The sequence below is a fragment of the Corvus cornix genome, chromosome 24 (assembly GCF_000738735.6).
Source record: "Corvus cornix cornix isolate S_Up_H32 chromosome 24, ASM73873v5, whole genome shotgun sequence".
Classification (NCBI taxonomy): domain Eukaryota; kingdom Metazoa; phylum Chordata; class Aves; order Passeriformes; family Corvidae; genus Corvus; species Corvus cornix.
Window position 1 is genome coordinate 2,017,637 of NC_046353.1, and position 17,437 is coordinate 2,035,073.

The window sequence follows — 17,437 nt, forward strand, 5'->3', positions numbered from 1 at the left end:
ATAGATAAGGGAAGCAGAGCGTTTCCTGGAGCTGGTTTATGGTAGTTTTCACACTTACCAGCTGTTTGCACATGAAATTGTTTCACACGATTAGGCAGGTAACAGCACCTCTAAGCCCTGTGTCAAATATTATTACGCAATAAAATAAAACCCTGAGGGAAATCGTCTTGACACACACCCTGATTTACACCCTGCACCGTGAAGATAATTACATTTCAGTGTGATATATAAAAGGCAGCAGAGGAAGCTGGTGGGGAAAGTGCAGCTCTCCGCAGTACCTGCTCAGTCAGAAGTGTCTTGTTAGTAATTGTTTTACAGGAATCAAAAGCACCGCTGGAACAAGGAGGGACTAACAGGCTGATCCCCAGGGTGGCTGTGAGGAGGGCTGGAATTAGGGCTGATGGGGGAAGACAGCTCTTGCTGAACAGGTAACAGGGAGGGGGAGCAGCCTGACCTTTTCCTGCCTCTTCATTTCCTAAACAAGTGTACGCCTCCTATTATTACAATTTTCTCGTCCCCACTCCCAACAAGAACAAAAACATGGCTGAGGGTGAAGCTGTAAATGCATTTGGAGGTATATGAAGCTGGTAGAGGGAGGGGCCTGGAAGGGTGAATTTGCTTGGGAGGGAGCTTAATACCTCTGAAAAGGGAATGGATCCCTATTTTCTATTCCCTATTCCCAGGAGAAGGGTGCTGGGCTGTGTGGAAGCTTTGTTCTCTGACCTGGGCACGGGAAGAAGTATTGGATTCAGTGGTCACTAGACCTTATCTGCCACCCATCCTCACCTTGCCTGAGTGCAGAAAGATTTTCCTTCTTTCCCAGTTAAGGGGAAGGCACTTCATGGGGAAATCCCAGGAAGGAGTGAGATTTAACCTGCCACATTGCCCAAGTGCTCATGCTGTGAGTTCAAGAATTTTAATGTCTTTTTTCCTTCTCTTTCTTGGAGGTTGGTGAGACCAATCCTTTCAGGAAGTGAAAAAGGGACCTGAAAGTCTCAGTCCTCACCTCCTTTCCTGGTAAGAGAAGTTGTGGCCTGCAAATGCAGCTGTGGAGGTCCGTGGAATTTGCAGGTGAAGCCTGGGATGGGGACAGTGGATAAAATGAGCAGAGGAGGCCGAAAACTGGGATTTACTGAATTGAGTTGAATTGAGCACTGACCCACCCTCACATCTGTGCCTTTCTGCTTGTCTGAGCAAAGGTGAAATCAGCACTTAGTGATTAGAAAAAGAAGAGAAGAGAAAGAAATTAATTACTCCTAACAAACTTTTAAGATCATGGGTTAGGCACTGCCTTCTGAAAAGTCTCCAAATCCCCTCGAAAAGCCAGGTCCGTGCAGTGCACTTTACATGCGAGTAGAGTCTAATTCCCTGTCTGATAAAAGCAGAAGGAAAGATAAAAAAGCCGGCAGGCAAATAGGATTAATTGTGTGTCAGAGGTGCCTAATTAGAAAGAATGATGGACTGGAAGGCAACACACAGGAGGCACGAGCCAGCCCAAGCTGCTCTCAGTGGCCTCTTCTGTTTCCAGGAGCAGCAGCCCTGGGCAGTGTAACTGCTCCAGCATCAGCAAGTCCCTTTTTCCCATCTGTCCCCTCCATCAGGGATCTGGGAAGCCTTTCCCTGGTACCCCTCATATGCCAGCGTGACGCCGGGACGATTTCATCCATCCGCATGTTTATTTACTCCATCTACCTTTCCCCTGAAAAATCAACGTGTTAAAGAACCCTTGTTCCTTCTCCCCTCTCCATTTCAGGGCCTGTCTTTCTGAGCCTTTTCTCCTGTGAGGATTTTGAGCAGCTGGACTGTTTGAGGCAAGTGTTTCTCCTCACTTTCAACCTCGGGGAACCTCGGAGTCCCTGGACACAGAGCTGGCTTCATTAGGATTTCTCTCTGCCCAGAGATGGAGCCTGGGTTGCCATCCTAAATGGAAATAAATAGCCAGCAGTGTTGCACTGGAATTTTCCATAAAGAAGAGCAGCTGGAGGGGATCTGGTTATTACACGTGATGGGAGGGTGCCAGTCTCCTCTCCTGCTTGGAGGCTCAGAGAGCATGAGTGGGACTAATTTCATTTCACCTAAAGCATTCAGCAAATCCTTTTCACCATGTAAAATCCATTGCAGTTTTCTCATTAATCCTCCAAAGTACAGACACTTACTCCAGGCCTAATCCCACTCTGCTATTGTGTTTCTCTACTGCAGCCTTCCCTCATCAGCTTAACAAATTCCCTGATTTCAATGGAAGATCCAAAGCTGAACATGCCGGGCATAAAACTGAAACCGTCTCCCAAGGGCTGCTGCACCTTCCTCATTCCCCAGCCTGAGCGGGGATGAATCCTGAAAGAAGGCAGCAGAGGTGAAGGTCGTGAGCTGTGACATTCAAAAATTGCTACTCCGAGCCCGTGTCAGGTGAGACAAAAAAGTGTAACGCGTCCCAGGCAAATTGGAATTGATCACAGCTGGGTTTGGGGGCCAGCTTGTCCCCTTCCCTTTGTGTCTCTTCTGGGAATGATCCCAATTCATGAGGGGAAATAGATGGAAAGCCCGTGCTGGTGATAAGGCGCTGGATCTAATTAACAACTTTGTCAAAGGGCTTTGTTTCAGAGGCTCGGCTCCCCTGCCAGCACCGGCATCCATCAATGCTGAGCAGCCCTATCTATGCACAGATAGTGAGCAATGGCTGAGGAGCTGCTGCACCCCCAGCCCTTCTGCTGGACCAGCCGCCCCCTCAGACAGAGCTTCTGCCTCCAAAGACTTGGATTTCCTCTCGCTTTTTTGCCTGCTTTCTCTCCTTGGTGTTCATTTCGCTGTCGTTCCCTCTTTCCACACAGACTCCCCGTTCCTCCTTCCCCTTTGCTATTGGGTCAGGATCGAGCTATTTCTTTCCCTCTGTGCATTACTCTGCCACCTCTAAAATGGGGAATGCTGACCCTTCCATCTGCTTGGGGTTCCTAAAGGAAAGGCTGAAAGATGGCTATAATATAATATTTTCATCTCCAACTGCTCGGCTTTGCTCACCGGTGTCATTTGAACAGCTGTTTCCTTAATTTACACCACGAAATCCCGGTGTTTTCTCCCAGTCCAGGCTGGGGGTCCCCTCTCCGGTGTGAGTGATAGCAGGGAAGTGTTGCTTTATCTGCTGGGTAATTCCCTAATCAGGATGGGGTTTGCACAGAGGATTTCCAGCCAGGAAGAGCTCAGAATCTCCCTGCTCTGGGTGTCTGTCAAGTTCTAGGCTGCAAAGGGCCTTCTCTTCTCATGGCTGTTCATCTACAAACAAGTGACTGCAAACACCTGCTGTTGCCACAAACCTGACCTTTCCCAGCTCTCCACCCTCTCACAGCCCACTCCTCATTCCATGGGGACCTCAGGTGACCTCCGCAGCTCAGTTTTCCTCCTCCTCCTGGCCCTGATTTCACTCTGAGGATGCACCTAACACCTAAGTAAGTTTCTGAGACACATCTGCCCTTAGACCCCCTTGACACGAATCCAGGCTGATGCCATTTGTTCTCTTCCCATTTAAAAGGTCTGATTCCCATGTAAGCGTTTCATTTGCTTCCGAAATTACTTTGATCTCTTAAGAATTTTTTTATCTCTTTTTATTGCATTCTGGGATCATAATCCTGCTTTATGTCCTGCTATCTTTTGGAGAGGCCAAATGCCTGCGCTGCATTTGTTTTTCAGTCTGGCATTTTCACTGTGCAATTGGCTACATGAGCACACTTCTGAGGGAGAGATTCACAGTGGAAATTAAGCATAAAAGATGAAATGCTCCTGTTGAGCTATGAGCTGTTGTGTGGTTTTGTTAAATTTTTAAGAGTATTTGGATGGAAATGGTCCCCTTTTTTGGTTTAGTTTTTATAAATCTCCTTGGAGAAACCATGGCAGCCTTCTGGAATATGCAGGGAAGACTTGTCTGTTTTAATAAAAGTGAGAAGGGGAATCAAAATAAACCCGGAAACAGTGATAGATCTTCTAAAATTAGCAGCCTCACAAGCATCCTAGGAGAACTAACTTGGGAATGATGGTGTGACATGCACAGAAATGGGGGAGAGGCTTTTTGGTCTCCTCAGCCAAGCTCCAGGCACGATGTTGGGTGGAAAAGCAATGTTCTGACTCCATCAAAGGTGTGATCTCCTCGGAGAACAACCTGCAGCACTGCCCTGAAGGAGCTCGTGCTGTTTGGGGGAAATGGGCATTGTTGGCACAGAGCTTGAGCCAAGAGAAGAAATGTAAGGAGCAAAAGGGGTGGGAGGGGGAGTGTGAGCGAAAACCCAGGCTTGGAGGAGATGAGCAGGGAGCAGAAGGGAGGCTTTTGCTGTGGGAGAACAAGGTTCTCCATCTTCAGAGCATTCTGGTTTCTACAGTGAGCTCACCCGGCTTCTGAACAGAAAGAAAACAGCAAGACCTGTCCATAAAGTCTGAAATTCCCAGCATTAATTTGTTGGTGCCTCGCATTTCCATTCAGGATCTCCTGTGGTTTATTCTCTTCCATTAGTGAGCCCCTTCTGCTGCCTTGGGTTCAGGAGGGGTTTGCCCTGCAGTGCTGATGAGGTGGTGCCCATTCCATCTGCATCTGATCCCGGTGAGAGCTGCATTTCCACCCCCAGCCTCTGATCAGCTGGCCCTGAGGCGCTCCTGGAACACAAAGCACAGGCCAGGCCTGGGGAATCCTAAAAGCAAAAACCTGGCATGATCAAACCCTGCTACACTTCAATCCTGGCTGCCTGCAGATCTCCCAAAACAAAGTGCAGCCAACAAGACAATCGTGGCCTGAGACAGACGAGGCTGCCCCTGAGCACAGAGTTGGATGCTGATGCAACATTCAAAGAGAAATCACTTTTCCTCAGCCCCAGCTGGATAAAAATCCTCTGGCAGATGGGGCTTGGGCCAAACCCCTTTTTTCCCTTCACCCCCTCCTTATCACTGCAGCAAGTGAGGTGTTTTCACTGCGAGTTCCAGAGTTATGGCTGTTATTAAGTTGGAATATTTTTATAGACTTCTCCACTTAGAATATACAGGCGTGTTTACACACACAGCCCTTTTGCTTTAATTTAGTCCTCTCCTTCCCTGCACCCCATCAAGTGACTTCTAATAAATGACCGAATAAATGCATTCAGATAATGCAGTAATGGAGAAAAATTCAGTGTCTAATGAAGAGATTGTTCCTACCCCGGGACTGTAAAGATGAATGATGGTGACTGTGGTTTGAAAACTCCTTTTAGTTTAAAATATTGCTCCTTTGTAAGGAAAAAAAGAAAGCACAAAGGGAAAAAAAAAACAACCCAAACAATTCTGTATAGTTTTTACCAGTCAGGAGCTGCTTGCACACAGAACAGAAACTGTCGCAGCCAAAATTGCTTCATATATCATAGCCCAGCACCAGGCAGATAATGGCAAAGCCAGTTCTGATCAGAGACTGATTATTGCTCCATGCTCCGAGCACTGATGTGCAGACAACTGACTGCAGCTTGATTTCCTTGAACTGGATTGATCTTTGCAGGCTGAAATTAAGAATGTGATCACCCTGATGAGGTGCCGTCCTGAAGGAAAATTCCTAAAAGGAGCCAATCCTTCCTCTCTCGCACTTAAATTTTCTGTTTGCAATAGGGTTGTCTCTTTTCTGTAGCTCTGGGTGCTTAAAGGGGAAAAAAAAAGGCTTTTTGTCTTTACCTATTACTGGCAGACATCAAATTATCTCAAGATCATCTTGGACCTGATGGAAAGCTGTGATCAGACCCGTTACCAGATTGCAGAAATAGGAGGCAGAGCAGAGGGGATTATGATGAGATCATTTAGTTTGGTGTCATTTTGCTCTCCCCCAGCTCATCCAACGTGATCCTTGACCACCCACACTTTCTCAGGCTGTGTGTGTGTGTTTGCTGATCCCACAGAATGTCCCTTTTCCCAACATTTTTGTCATTGTTTCAAAACAGGGACATTTCCCACTGGTGCAGCACCAGCCAGGGATAATCACAGCACAAACAGTGATAAGAACAACAACTAAATCCTGTCCACTACAAGAGCTGTGGCCACCTCTCCTCCTAATTTATTTTAGAGTCTCAGAAAGGACAGAAAGTTGGGAGAATCCTGTGTTTGCCCACATTTGCCAATTCCCATGTGCCTGTTATTAACATTTCACTGCTGCAGAACAAGCCCCAAGCTGGGAAAGGCATCCAGTGGCCAAAGGATCTGGATAAAGGAGCAAGCAAATAACACAACAAGAAAAGCCATGCACTGATGAATCCCCTGCTGCTCAGACAACAACAAGTCAAACTTCCACCTTTCATGGCTAAAGCAGCACATTAAAATTAATTGAATGAGGCTCAATGTCCATGAAAAGGATGTTCTGTGTCTGTTCATCTGGATCCTTGCTTCCCTCAGAGATGCTTTTTTTGTGTCATTAATCCAAATTCAGGCTGTAAATTCTCCTTGTTGTAAAGCACAGTGAGATGCAGACCCAGGATCTGCCAGAGTTTGTTACTGAGTTTGTAATGTGCAATTGTGGCAATGATTATAATATCAGCAACTGGATTTCATCTGTCCCCACACATCGAAACAGGCGAGCTGAAATGAGCAGTGACAGGAAAATGGTCTTGTTTGCACATAAATCCTTTAATAACTAGCAATTTCAGAAAGAGAAAGTAGGAGAAAAAAGAAGTTGAAGGACAAAGAACTCATATATTAAATTCTACACTGAAGTTAAGTCTTAAAAACCGTATCATTAAGGCTTTCAACGTGCCTTGAAGAGTGGTAAAAGCAACCAAAAAGGGTTAATTCTCCCCCTAAATCTCTCATCCAGCGACCACTATTTGCATGCCTTTTAAGGCAGCCAGGAAATTACATTAATTTCTCTAATGCGTGCAGTGCCATAAGTTCTTTTTTTAATTACAATGATCAAAATATTGCTTAAAATTAAAGGCAGCTGCATTTGTTTCTGACGGATATCATAATTGCAATTGTAAATTGGGAAATGCAATGTTTCCTGGTGCTGCTGTGAGTAATGGCTCTGAAATCATTATAGATAGGTGGATATAAATAAACCAGGAGATCTGTGAAAATAGAGCAAAAGCAAGCTAAAAGGGTAATTAGCTGAGCGAATGGGAACAGAGGAATCTGGTGCTCAAACAAAAAAAATCTAAATATTCTGAGGAGCTCTGTGACTGTATTTGTATCATGTTGGGGGGAAAAAAATTCCAAAAAGGAGAAAAAAAAAAAAAACCAAAGAAAAAGAATGAATTTGAGCTCTGAAGGTTTTTTTTTGCTGTCTCTCTAAATTGCTCCCCATGAGTGAGAACGGCGCAGAGCCCGATTCCTGCGGGCTTCTCCTACCCTTGGGCTTGACTGGGAGCATTGCTCTCATCTCCTGCTGATCCCTGCTTTTCCCTGAGGACCAGCAGGTGGAAAAGTGGATGGTCCTGGGGCTCTGAGGCTGCTGGTGATGAAAAGCCAAGTCACGTCTTTAAACCAGCTCAGGGGAGGATCAGCTCCCTCTTTTCAGGGCATGTGAAGCCATTTTCGGGCTCCTTGCCTCAGGCCCATCCCAACCCAGGATGCTGCTGCCCTCCAGGAGAGGGATGGAGCTGTGGAAGAGCTGAAAATACTTGGAAAAAGCCCTGGAGCAGCCAGCAAGGTGCAGCTGAGCCCTTTGTGTGTGCCTAAAAGCCCTTCCAGAACCGGAGCCAACTCGGGATGGGTGTAAATCCAGAGGAATGCGCTGCCCATCAGTTTGGGTGTTTTAGGGAAAAGAAAAATGAAGTTTTCTGGATCTGAGGCCTGGGCAGCTGGGAAATGGCCAGCTCAGCAGCAACATTTATCAGCAGGCCCTGAGATATAACAGGCAATCACACTCCAGCTGGTTTCCCATCAATAAGCAGGGATGGAATATTAGTAACAATTCCGTGGGATTTGGAAGGCAAACACTGGAAAAAAGGGAAAAAAAAGAGCAGTTGCAAATGGGAGAGCTCAGCCTGGGCTCCCTGCTCTGCTAAACTCCCTTCTCCAACAGCTCCAGGTGGTGCTGCCATGCTGGGAATGGTGGAATGGACGGATGAGTCAGGGAGGAGACAAACAGATGGAAAAGGGGAGCAGTCGACAGCTGTACAAACCCCTGGAACATCCCCAGATGGAGCAGCTGACCACGGGGCTGGAATTGTTCCTAGCACAGGCAGGACACAGACATCCAACACTGGCTTGAGGATACCTCCTAGAGATAAAATTAGAGGCACAGGAAACAGAAGAAAAAGATTAAAAATATAAATTATTATTAATAATAATAATAAAAAAAAAAAAGATGTGGAGCTCTGGTGCTCTAGGGCAGCCCGAACTTGGCTTTCAGTGTTGTGCCCACAAAATCTGCAAGCACAAGTAGAGCTGAAATCATGGAACATCTGCTGAAGAAATGCATGTCCTTGCATGTGTGAGAAGGCACTTGGAGCCTAATTGGAGCTAAACCAAGCACCAGAATTTGACTATCCGGGCAAAATTCTGAGAAAAGCCAGTCCATCCCATAAAATTACCAAGAAACTCCTTCCCTCTGCTCTGGGCAAGAGCGGAAGCCTGGAGACTTCTCAGGCTTCATTAAAGATGTGGGGATCATTATTTTCCTTCTTCAGCTCGTAGAATCACCTCCTGAAAGGATCTTTTGGCAGCCAGAAAGGAGCCTAACAAGGACAGTGACCGATGGGAGGGCCTTTGTGGGTTCTATAAACACTATTGATTTTCACATTCACAGAGAAATGAATTAGATGCCAATTGTGTATGAACTGAGCCCCTGTCTCCTGTACTGTGAGAACAGAACTGCAAAACACTGGGTGCCCCCGAGGAAAGGAAAGGTTGGGGAGGGAGGGAGGGAGGGAGGGAGTGCAGATGTGGGATTGAAAAGGTTCTCTCCAGTGTAGTCCCCTGCTACTGTCAGCCAGTGCCTCAGGAAAGGCCATTTCCCAGCTAATCAGGCTGATGTAAAACCATGAGGAAATGGATTTAAACTCCATGATCAAACCTGGTTGCTGTCTAATCTCAGAATTCCTACCTAAAGGGGACCAGAAGAGAGAGAAAATGGTGGCTACTGAGTGAATAAAATGAGAATGGGCCTCTCTCTGCTCTGCAGGACTTGCACAAATCCAGCTGTACATTTACACCCTTGTGCTTGACAGATGGCAAAATAGACAAGCAGGCATCATCTCTGTGCCAGTCACAAGGAGCTCACCCTCCCAGGGCTTCAAATCTACTGTTCCAGACAGTCCTGCACCTCTGGGAGCTGCAGGGATGTGGAGGTCGCAGGCAATGACAGGATGCTGTGACCCCAGAGCCGTGACAAATGACATGGCCCCGTGTCTCAGAGCTCAGAGCTCTGTCTCCTGCTCTAACCCATCATCACCACGACAGAGAAGAGCTCAGACCCTGGAGATGGGGCTGGTTTAATCTCCTGCAGGGCTGTAACGACTCTGAACCCCATGTCTAACATCACTCAGTGTGACTACTTAATTACAGTAATTAGGGAGCGTGGTAGGAACCTGTGCAGTGTGAGAAGGAGGGACTGCACTCAGGACACGGATTCCCTGTCGGTCAGGTCCATTAGGAAGCGATCCTGCCTATTCCTTCCAGCTCCTGGGCTCAGTCTGGGACTGGGGAACCCTGTCTGCTGAGGAGCCCGAGGCAGGGCATGTGCAGCTTCTCCTTGTTCCTCCTTCCCTGCCATTCCCAGCTCGGTTTTCACTCTCCAAAAGTGGTGGAACATCACTCCTGGCTGCTCTTGAGGAGTAGGGCAGGTGCTGGTTAAGTAGAGAGGTGTCCCTGCGAGGGGAGGAGGTGACACCATCACCCAGAGAGTGGAAGTGCTCATCACCTCCGGGTTTCAGGGAGTGCAGGTGGGATAAACACTCCAGCTGGCAAAAGGCACGTGGTGGACTGGCACTTGCCACTGCTGTCACCCCAAAGGCATGGCCAGGATGGCCTTTCCAGCCCATGGCACTCGGAGGGAGTGGTTGGACACCCCTGAAGTAGGTGTGAGGTCGCTCTGGAGAACATCTCACTCCTATTTCAGCCTCCTGAGTGCGTTGCCTTAGCTCAGGCAGAAAATCCTCTGTGTCCTGTGCTGGGAGTGACTTCCAGAGGCTCAGGGCAGCTCTGCACCAGACATGGAGCTGGATCTCCTGAGCTACCAACCCTTCCCCACATCCCGCTGCACCTTGGATCACCCTGCCTCAAGCACTCCCTCGGCTGCTCCCGCTCTGCTCATCACACCTGGTGTCCCCTGAGCTGTAACAAACCACATTTCACACCAGCAGCGCTGACCTTTCCAGTGCTCCTGGGGTTCAGAGGCACCCCCCTGCCTGCTGTGACACCCCTGAGGTGGCACACACGACTTTGGTCGCACTTCAGCAGGTGCTGCTGAGCGTGGCCAAGGCAGACACGGATTAGAACCTGCCCCCAGCCAGGACAGAAATAATCCTGACCCCACAACACTGCACTGAGGAAGAACCCTGGCTCTGACTTAATGAACCGTAAATTCCAGCTTAATGAGTTTTATGCTGAGGAGAATAATTAATGTAATTAGTAGTGATATGAAAATGATGGCACTTGAGCCTGGATTATGAGGGAGAGGGGAGGCTGGGGGTGGGAGGCAGCTTGGAGAAAGTTCATTCCGTCTATGGTGCTGTTCCCCCAGAGGAGCAGGGCTGGATGCATTCTTGGCAGCCTTTAAAACCTCACCTCCCATCTGCCATAAAGTGGAAGAAAATAGAGCATGACAGTAGAGGGGAAAAAAAAGAAAATAAAGAGCTCAGCCTGCCCTGTTTGCAGCTGGGATGTGAAATCTTCAGTGCAGCCCTTTCCTGTGCTGGCTTTGAATCTGCAGCTCCCCCGCCCCACTCTGAACATCCTCCACCCTCCATGGGGCCTCTATTTTAGTTCTAGGAGGAAAATATCTTTATGAAGGTGATTAGGTGGTAAAACAGCAGCTCTTCACCTTACACTACATAAGTACCAATTTACTTATCCTGTGTAAGTGTTTTGATAGGTTTGATATACTTAGTGCAGTCCAAGAGCTGTACTTTAGTTTTACACATATGAATAGATGCATAAATTCCTGTACAACCCTAAAATGACCCAGCAGGAAGTTTTCTGTTCTGAATGTGGCACTGATCAGACATCTAGCACTGCAGAAAGGGACCACAAAACTCAGCGCTGACCCTGACAGCCATGAGGAAATAAAAAAGGAGCCAGAATGGATGTGTTTCCCGGCGCCCCTGTTGGAGTGGGCACCTTTCACCTGTGCAAGGTGTTTCTGATGCCACACTGGGGCTTTGGGTGGCTTTTCAGCTCAGATGTACCACGTTTAGATGGGCATTGGTGGCAGTCTGTGGGCAAATGTGTTAAAAACTGCCATGCAGGAGGTAAATCCAGACTCTTTTCCCCTTTCTGGGAAGGAAGCACAGTCCTGGGGGGAGATGCCAGGTTCCAGAAATACAGGATGAACTGGTCTTTGTGCAGACTGAGGGGAGCATTGCCAGCACTCTGCTCCCACCATCCTGTGGGATATCCTGGCCCTGAGGAGAATTGTGTCTCTCCTTGATATTTCTGAGAAACAGCCCAGAGAAACACCGGAGTTCTCAGCAGAATTGTGTCAGCTTCTCTCCCACATCCCAATAAACCCTTCCCAGTAATGACCAGCTTTGGCCACTGCTGGTGCAGGCTGCACTCAGACCCTTTCACCCTCCCTCCATGAACCCCCACCCCGTCCCTCTGCCATTTGCTACCCCAAATCCGTGGCTAAATTGTTCCAAAAGGCCTTTATCCAGAGGCAGAGGCTCCATCCTTGTGCAGTGCAGCTTTGTTGTTAAGAAATATCCTGGGGCTTTTTCGCTCTCAGAGTTAATGCTAAAAATTCCATCAATAAACGGTTTATTGATCAATTGTGTCTGATAGGGAACCTCCCGAGGAGGTTCTGATGTACTCAGGGACCATTCCCCCCGCAGTGCAGGTTCAGTGTCCCCCTGCCTCTGGAACCAGGGCTGAGTGCCTGCACAAGGAAATCAGGCCACTGGCATCAGAAGTGGGCTGGAGAGGAGGAGGAACCCCCCTTTTCTTTCCCTGAATAGCTGCTGGCCCCGAGGACCGGCTGTTTGTGACTGATTCTGTCCCACCCACGTGCAGGGGGAGGCTGGGAGGAGGATTCCCAAACAAAATGAAGGGCGATTGGCATCTCTTGAGCATCCTAATTGCTCTGGGGGCAAAGCCAGGGCAGGAAAGTGCAGCAGAAATCGCCTTGGAGGTCGCTGAACCCTGCTCCTCTGCTTACCTGTGAGTCCTGTGTCCCCTGTGCTGCAGGCAGGGAGGGATGCAACAGGAAAAGTGGGATATTCCAGTCCTGAGGAGCCTCTGGAACAGGCAGCAACCCCTGGGAGAAGGCAGGAGTACATTTTGGGGGGTGTGGGTACATTTTGGGGGGTGAAGTGCAAGGGATGAGGGATGTGGGGGACAACTCAGCAAGAAGCCAGCCCTGGGAGCAAGGCAGACATCAAACACCCCCCACAGGTCCCACAGGCAGGACAGGAGTTGCTGTAACTCTTCAGCTCACTTTTATTTAAGTTCTGTGATCAGTCTTTTCCATCTGCAAGAGCTCTGGTGTCAGTGCCACCAACACTTGGAACAGAAACCGTGACATTTCACCCTGGTAACAGGAAGAACAGCTTCATCTTAGAGGTCTTTTCAACCTAAACGCCTCTCTAACCTACAATACCAGTTCCTCCCATGCACTGCCAGCCCACTGGATCCCACTCCAGCAGTTTCCAGTTGGACTTGTTCAGCAATGAGCTGGATGGCTCAGCCTCCAGAGCAGGGACCTTTTAAAGTCAATTGGTGCCGTGGCAGCAGAAGAACACCTCCCCTTGGCCCTGATTTCAGCACCTGGAGCTCCCCCTGGGCATGGGCAGCCTTATCCTGGAGCAAAGTGAGGATCAAGCCCGTGGCAGCAGGAGCAGGGAAGTTTGGAAGGAGCCATTGGGCAAACGCTGTGCGACCGTAGGGAAAGGGAGCGAGGAATAAGAGCCCTGAATCAGAACCATTTCCAAGCACAGATTTGTAAAACCAAAACAGTGGACTCACTATTTCTTACTTCAGGGTTTTCCTGCAGGGTTTTCCCCTTTTTCCTAGGGTGCAAAGGAACTTGGTGGCATGTGGCCAGTCCCTCTTGCCATTTTTTTGAGATCAACCCAGCTCTTCAGGGGAGGCAAAGAGAACCAAGCCATTCCTAGACTAAATACACGTGCTGGCACAAGTCAAACTGCTGCTTTGAGCTGAGGCTTCTCCTGCCTTTTACCTTTTTAAGGAGGATTGAAATCCTTTTGCTTTGCTGCAATCCCAGTAAAACCCTTTGTGGCAGACTTCTGTGGGCAGCTCAGATTCAAAGCTGCTCAAGGCAAGCAGAGTTTCTCTATAATGCTGCAGTTTGTATCCCTGCCTTCCCCTTCCTCGTCAAAGGATCGTCGTCCCAGACATGGGCAGCAGAGAAAACCACCTGCAACGTGTTCTCTGCCTCCTCTGGCAAGCAACCATTTTGTCTGGCTTCTTTCCTCTTGTATCTGAAGACCTGAACATATTCCACTTGTCATTTAAATTCCTGGATCTGTCTGAAACTGCATCAGGTGAAGGCTCCAAATCAGACCACAGCACAGGCAGCACTCTGCTATTCCAGGCATGCAGGTAGGGAAGTTTGGAATGGATTCTTCCTTGCTTTTTCCTCATGGTCAGTGGTGCTGGGTTGATCCCAGGATGTCAGAGACCTGTGGGTTTTCCAGCACCTCCCCACATTTCCAAAGAGAGGGAGCAAAGGCAGATTTGGCAGACTTCAGCGTGGGGTGAGTGTGATGGCTGTGCCTTCAGTTCAGAGCACGCCCAGTTTCCATCTCTGTGGTAACCAGAAAGTACCCAAGGTGTGTTGGGGAGAAAACTAGAGGGAAAAATGCATTGTCTGAATAGAGACATGGAGCACTGGAGTCCTTTGGTGTGAGGGAACGACCGGCTGAGTCCTGCGGAGACTGGCAGAGGAAATGTGAATCCAAATGGTTCCAGAAAGGGTTGCATCAGTCAGGACTGACAGGATGGGATTGAAAAGTCATGTGGAGTGCTCTAAGGCTGTGTCCTGATGACACTCCCCTGATCCTTTGGGAATGAGTGTGCTCTGTGCACCGGCACGTGGCAAAGCTGCTGCTGCCCATTTCAGCTTGGCCAAAAAATGCATCGAAAATGCCCCTTCATCCACTCCTCAGCCAGACAAGCACCCCCAGGCTGCTCAGCTGATGCACCCACCTGTCATTTCGTGGGAGGTCACCTCCCAGCAGGAGAACACCTCTCCAGGTGCAGCAATTCCCCCACAAACCTTGTCCTTGTGACCAGCCACCGTCCTGTCTCGAGCGCAAAGTGGCAGCGTGCACTGGGGAAGGGGTGGGAAGGGCTGGGGGTGTTTTTTGCCATTCAGGGGCCAGGGGATCCATGCATGAGGTGTCATCCCCCACAGGGCTGTGCTGCACGAGTAACCAGAGCAGAAACTCCTCTCCCTCGTCCAGATGTGTTTGTCAGCCTGCTGGGAATCCACGAGGTAGAGCAACACAGATGTGCTGCTGTGGGGAGGAGGAGGAGGGACAGGCAGGGTGAGGCTGGAGGCGATGGGGACACAGAAAGGGCAGAGAACAACCAGAGCTGCTGAGATCCAGATACGCAGAAATAAACGGGTGCCTCAGTCTGGGTGGCAGGGCAGGAGCTGGGCTGGGACATCTGTGTGGTCACACCTCCCCTGGCAGGGGGCTGTCACCTGCTGGGAGTTTCATTTCTCACGTGCATGAGCAGCACTGACAGGTTTTGGTGCCTGGGCAGCGGGATAACGGCGTGGTGCCCACCTCTCCCTCCCACATGCCCTTAGCTCGGGCATCCTCACGTTTTGCAGAGGGATTTTAATGTCTGCAGAATGCCAAACTCCCAGCCTGAGCCAAAGGAAAGGAAATGTCCTCTGGCCACAAAGCTTTATCCCCTTGTTCAGAACCATTCCAGCCGTCACCTCTTCCATGCCATGGGTGGAACGGATGGAAGTTATCCCTGAAGCCAAGCTCTTAGGCAGGATGTTCATTCCTTGTCCTCCTCTTCCTCTTCTTTGTTTTTATACACATTGAAGTGGACATCAATATTTATTTTTTGTTTTCCTCTAATACAAGTGAACACAAATGTGATGTGGAGATAAATTCCCTTCTCTAAAACACTTTGTGGTCACAGGAATGTACACGTTTGGATTTACACACCCACACACATTCCAATATCAAAAAAAGGTGTAGTCCCAAAACTAAGATGCTTTTATAAAAGTTAAAAGGCCAGATTCCTCTGTTGGCTTTTATCCTTCATTAAGAGCAAGGAGATTACCTGAAATCCTGATTTATTCTTCATATTCTGCCTGAGTTAATTTTAAAATTCCAATCAACAGATGCAAGGAAGAGAGGGGGGAAAAAGCTTGTGGGGAGCCACGTTAGGCTTTGAAAGGAAAATTAGAGCAAATGTTTTCCTTTATAATTATTTTCTCCTTTGGGTTTCAGGTTATCAGACCTGTTATTTAAAGGATGCTTTCTCCAAATGTGTTGACTCCAAAATATGTCCCCTTTAAAAGAGTCAATCCAAGAGATTGGGAGTGGGAGCAGGAAGGGAAAAGAAACAAAACAAACCACCTAAACCAAGTCCTGATCTCTATTTTGGGGTTGGTTTTGAGCATCTTTCATTATAAGCATCTTATGATTTGGTTCAGCAATCTTGGCTTTTTAGCTCTTCACAACGGGGATTTGCTATCCCCACTTCCGAGGGGGAAAAGGAGCCAGGGGTTAAAAAAAAAAGAAAAGAAAGAAAAAGCCACAGGCTCAGATGTGAGCGCTGGCTGTGCTGTAAAACCTCACACAAGCTGGAGCGAGGGCTGTGAAGAACCCGCACCCGGCTACTCCGGTGCAAAGAGGGCGGGGATGGACACAGGGGAAAAACCTACGGACACTGGAGCGGGTTGGGCACATCCCATCCACCACGGGGCAGCTGTCACCCACAGACACATGCACACACAGAGCCAGGAGGAGAAAAGAAAGATGCAGGTACTGGAGGAGACATGGGAGAAGGCAGAGTGTTCCCTTGAGCATTAGCAAGCCAGGCAGACGCTTTGAACTAATCATGGCAATTGCACCCGGATTTAAAATCAATCGATAAAATGAGCAATGGCAAAGGGAGGGTGGCTGGAAGGCCTTGGTTGTTGAGCGACAGGAGAGGTGAAAATCATGAGTTTCTTCCTTTTTTTTTGCTGTGTTGACACTTTACACATACTGTTCCTTAGGACAGATGTAAGGAGCCCGGGAGCCGGGAGGTGGGCAGCAGAAGGAGATGTCGGAATGGTGAGGATAAAGATCTTGTGGGAGGTCTGACAAGGGGGCATAGACATGAGGGATCTTCTCCAGATATCGATCTTCATGTGAGTAACAGCGGGTCAGGTAATCACTCGCATTCGATATCTCTGAGTGACACTTTCCAAAGTTCTGCAAGTAGAGACAAAAGTCAACGGGTGAAAACTCCGGGATCACCGGCCAGAAAACACACACAGCTCTTCAGTTCCTTGCTGAGACACACAGAGAGCAAGCAGGGTGGAATATTAAACAGATCACCGAGCTCGCTGCTTCAGGAAAATGGAAACCCAGGTGATAAATCCTCACACTGCAAAGTTTTGGTCTGACTCCCTGAAATATCCGGATTGTTGATGAATATGGATGGACAGGGCACGGTTTGTCCCTTGTCTGTAAATACTCTGCTCTCTGGACAAAACAAGCAGCCAGCCAAGGAAGGGCAGTTTATTTTCACACTTTCTAACTCTTTCCACACCTGAGTTTTGGAAAAGCAGTGCTTGAAGGTGTCATTAATCTCAGCCAGCCCCCTGCTTTTCCATTTAAAGGGCACCTGTGTCCTACCGGGGACTTGGGATGCAAAATAAGGTTACTGTGTCTGATGTTTACATGGGAGACAGGAGTGCTCGGCTTTACGTGTGTGAACAGCTCCCCGAGAAGCCTCGGGGCCGGTTTTGTGAGTCAAATCAACTGCAGAGAACATAAAACCACTTTCAAACCCGAGGCTGCTCTGTCGGGCCCGTGATTTTGCCGGGGTGTGTGTGGGTGCTTCGCTCTCCTGGGGTGGAGGGAGCATCACTCCCACAGCCCAGGGCTGCGGCTCCCCAGAGGGTGGCAGCAGATGGGAACGATTCCTCCCTGCTCCCAGACCCTTTCCTGCTTTGGAAACCCTGCGGGATGACCCAAGCAGGACAGACATTTAGCGAGGCTGTTTTTAAAGCCAACCTGCGCTCAGGGGCGCTCAGCCGGAGATAATTTCTTCTCCAAAAGGGAGCAAACAGCGCTGGAAAACACTTGGATGCCTG

General features: G+C 48.7%; 1 protein-coding gene and 1 long non-coding RNA gene across 6 annotated transcripts in view; one reads left to right on the plus strand and one right to left on the minus strand.

Annotated features, from left to right (window-relative positions):
- Positions 1-274: 274 nt before the first annotated feature.
- On the plus strand, positions 275-1,811 carry LOC109145222. The gene is made up of 3 exons (XR_002046501.1): positions 275-428; positions 948-1,071; positions 1,754-1,811. It is a non-coding gene; the product is annotated as an uncharacterized LOC109145222 (long non-coding RNA).
- Positions 1,812-12,559: 10,748 nt separating this feature from the next.
- NECTIN1 (nectin cell adhesion molecule 1) overlaps positions 12,560-17,437 on the minus strand; it is a 91,559-nt gene continuing 86,681 nt past the window's right edge. For 2 of the 5 annotated variants that reach the window (XM_039565031.1, XM_039565029.1), the window contains one exon: positions 16,411-16,550. In XM_039565031.1, coding sequence (XP_039420965.1) covers positions 16,502-16,550 — 49 coding nt within the window. In that variant the 3' untranslated portion in view covers positions 16,411-16,501. Of the gene's footprint in view, positions 16,551-17,437 lie in introns of all 5 variants that reach the window. The other 3 variants (XM_039565027.1, XM_039565028.1, XM_039565032.1) reach the window with 3 other exon arrangements.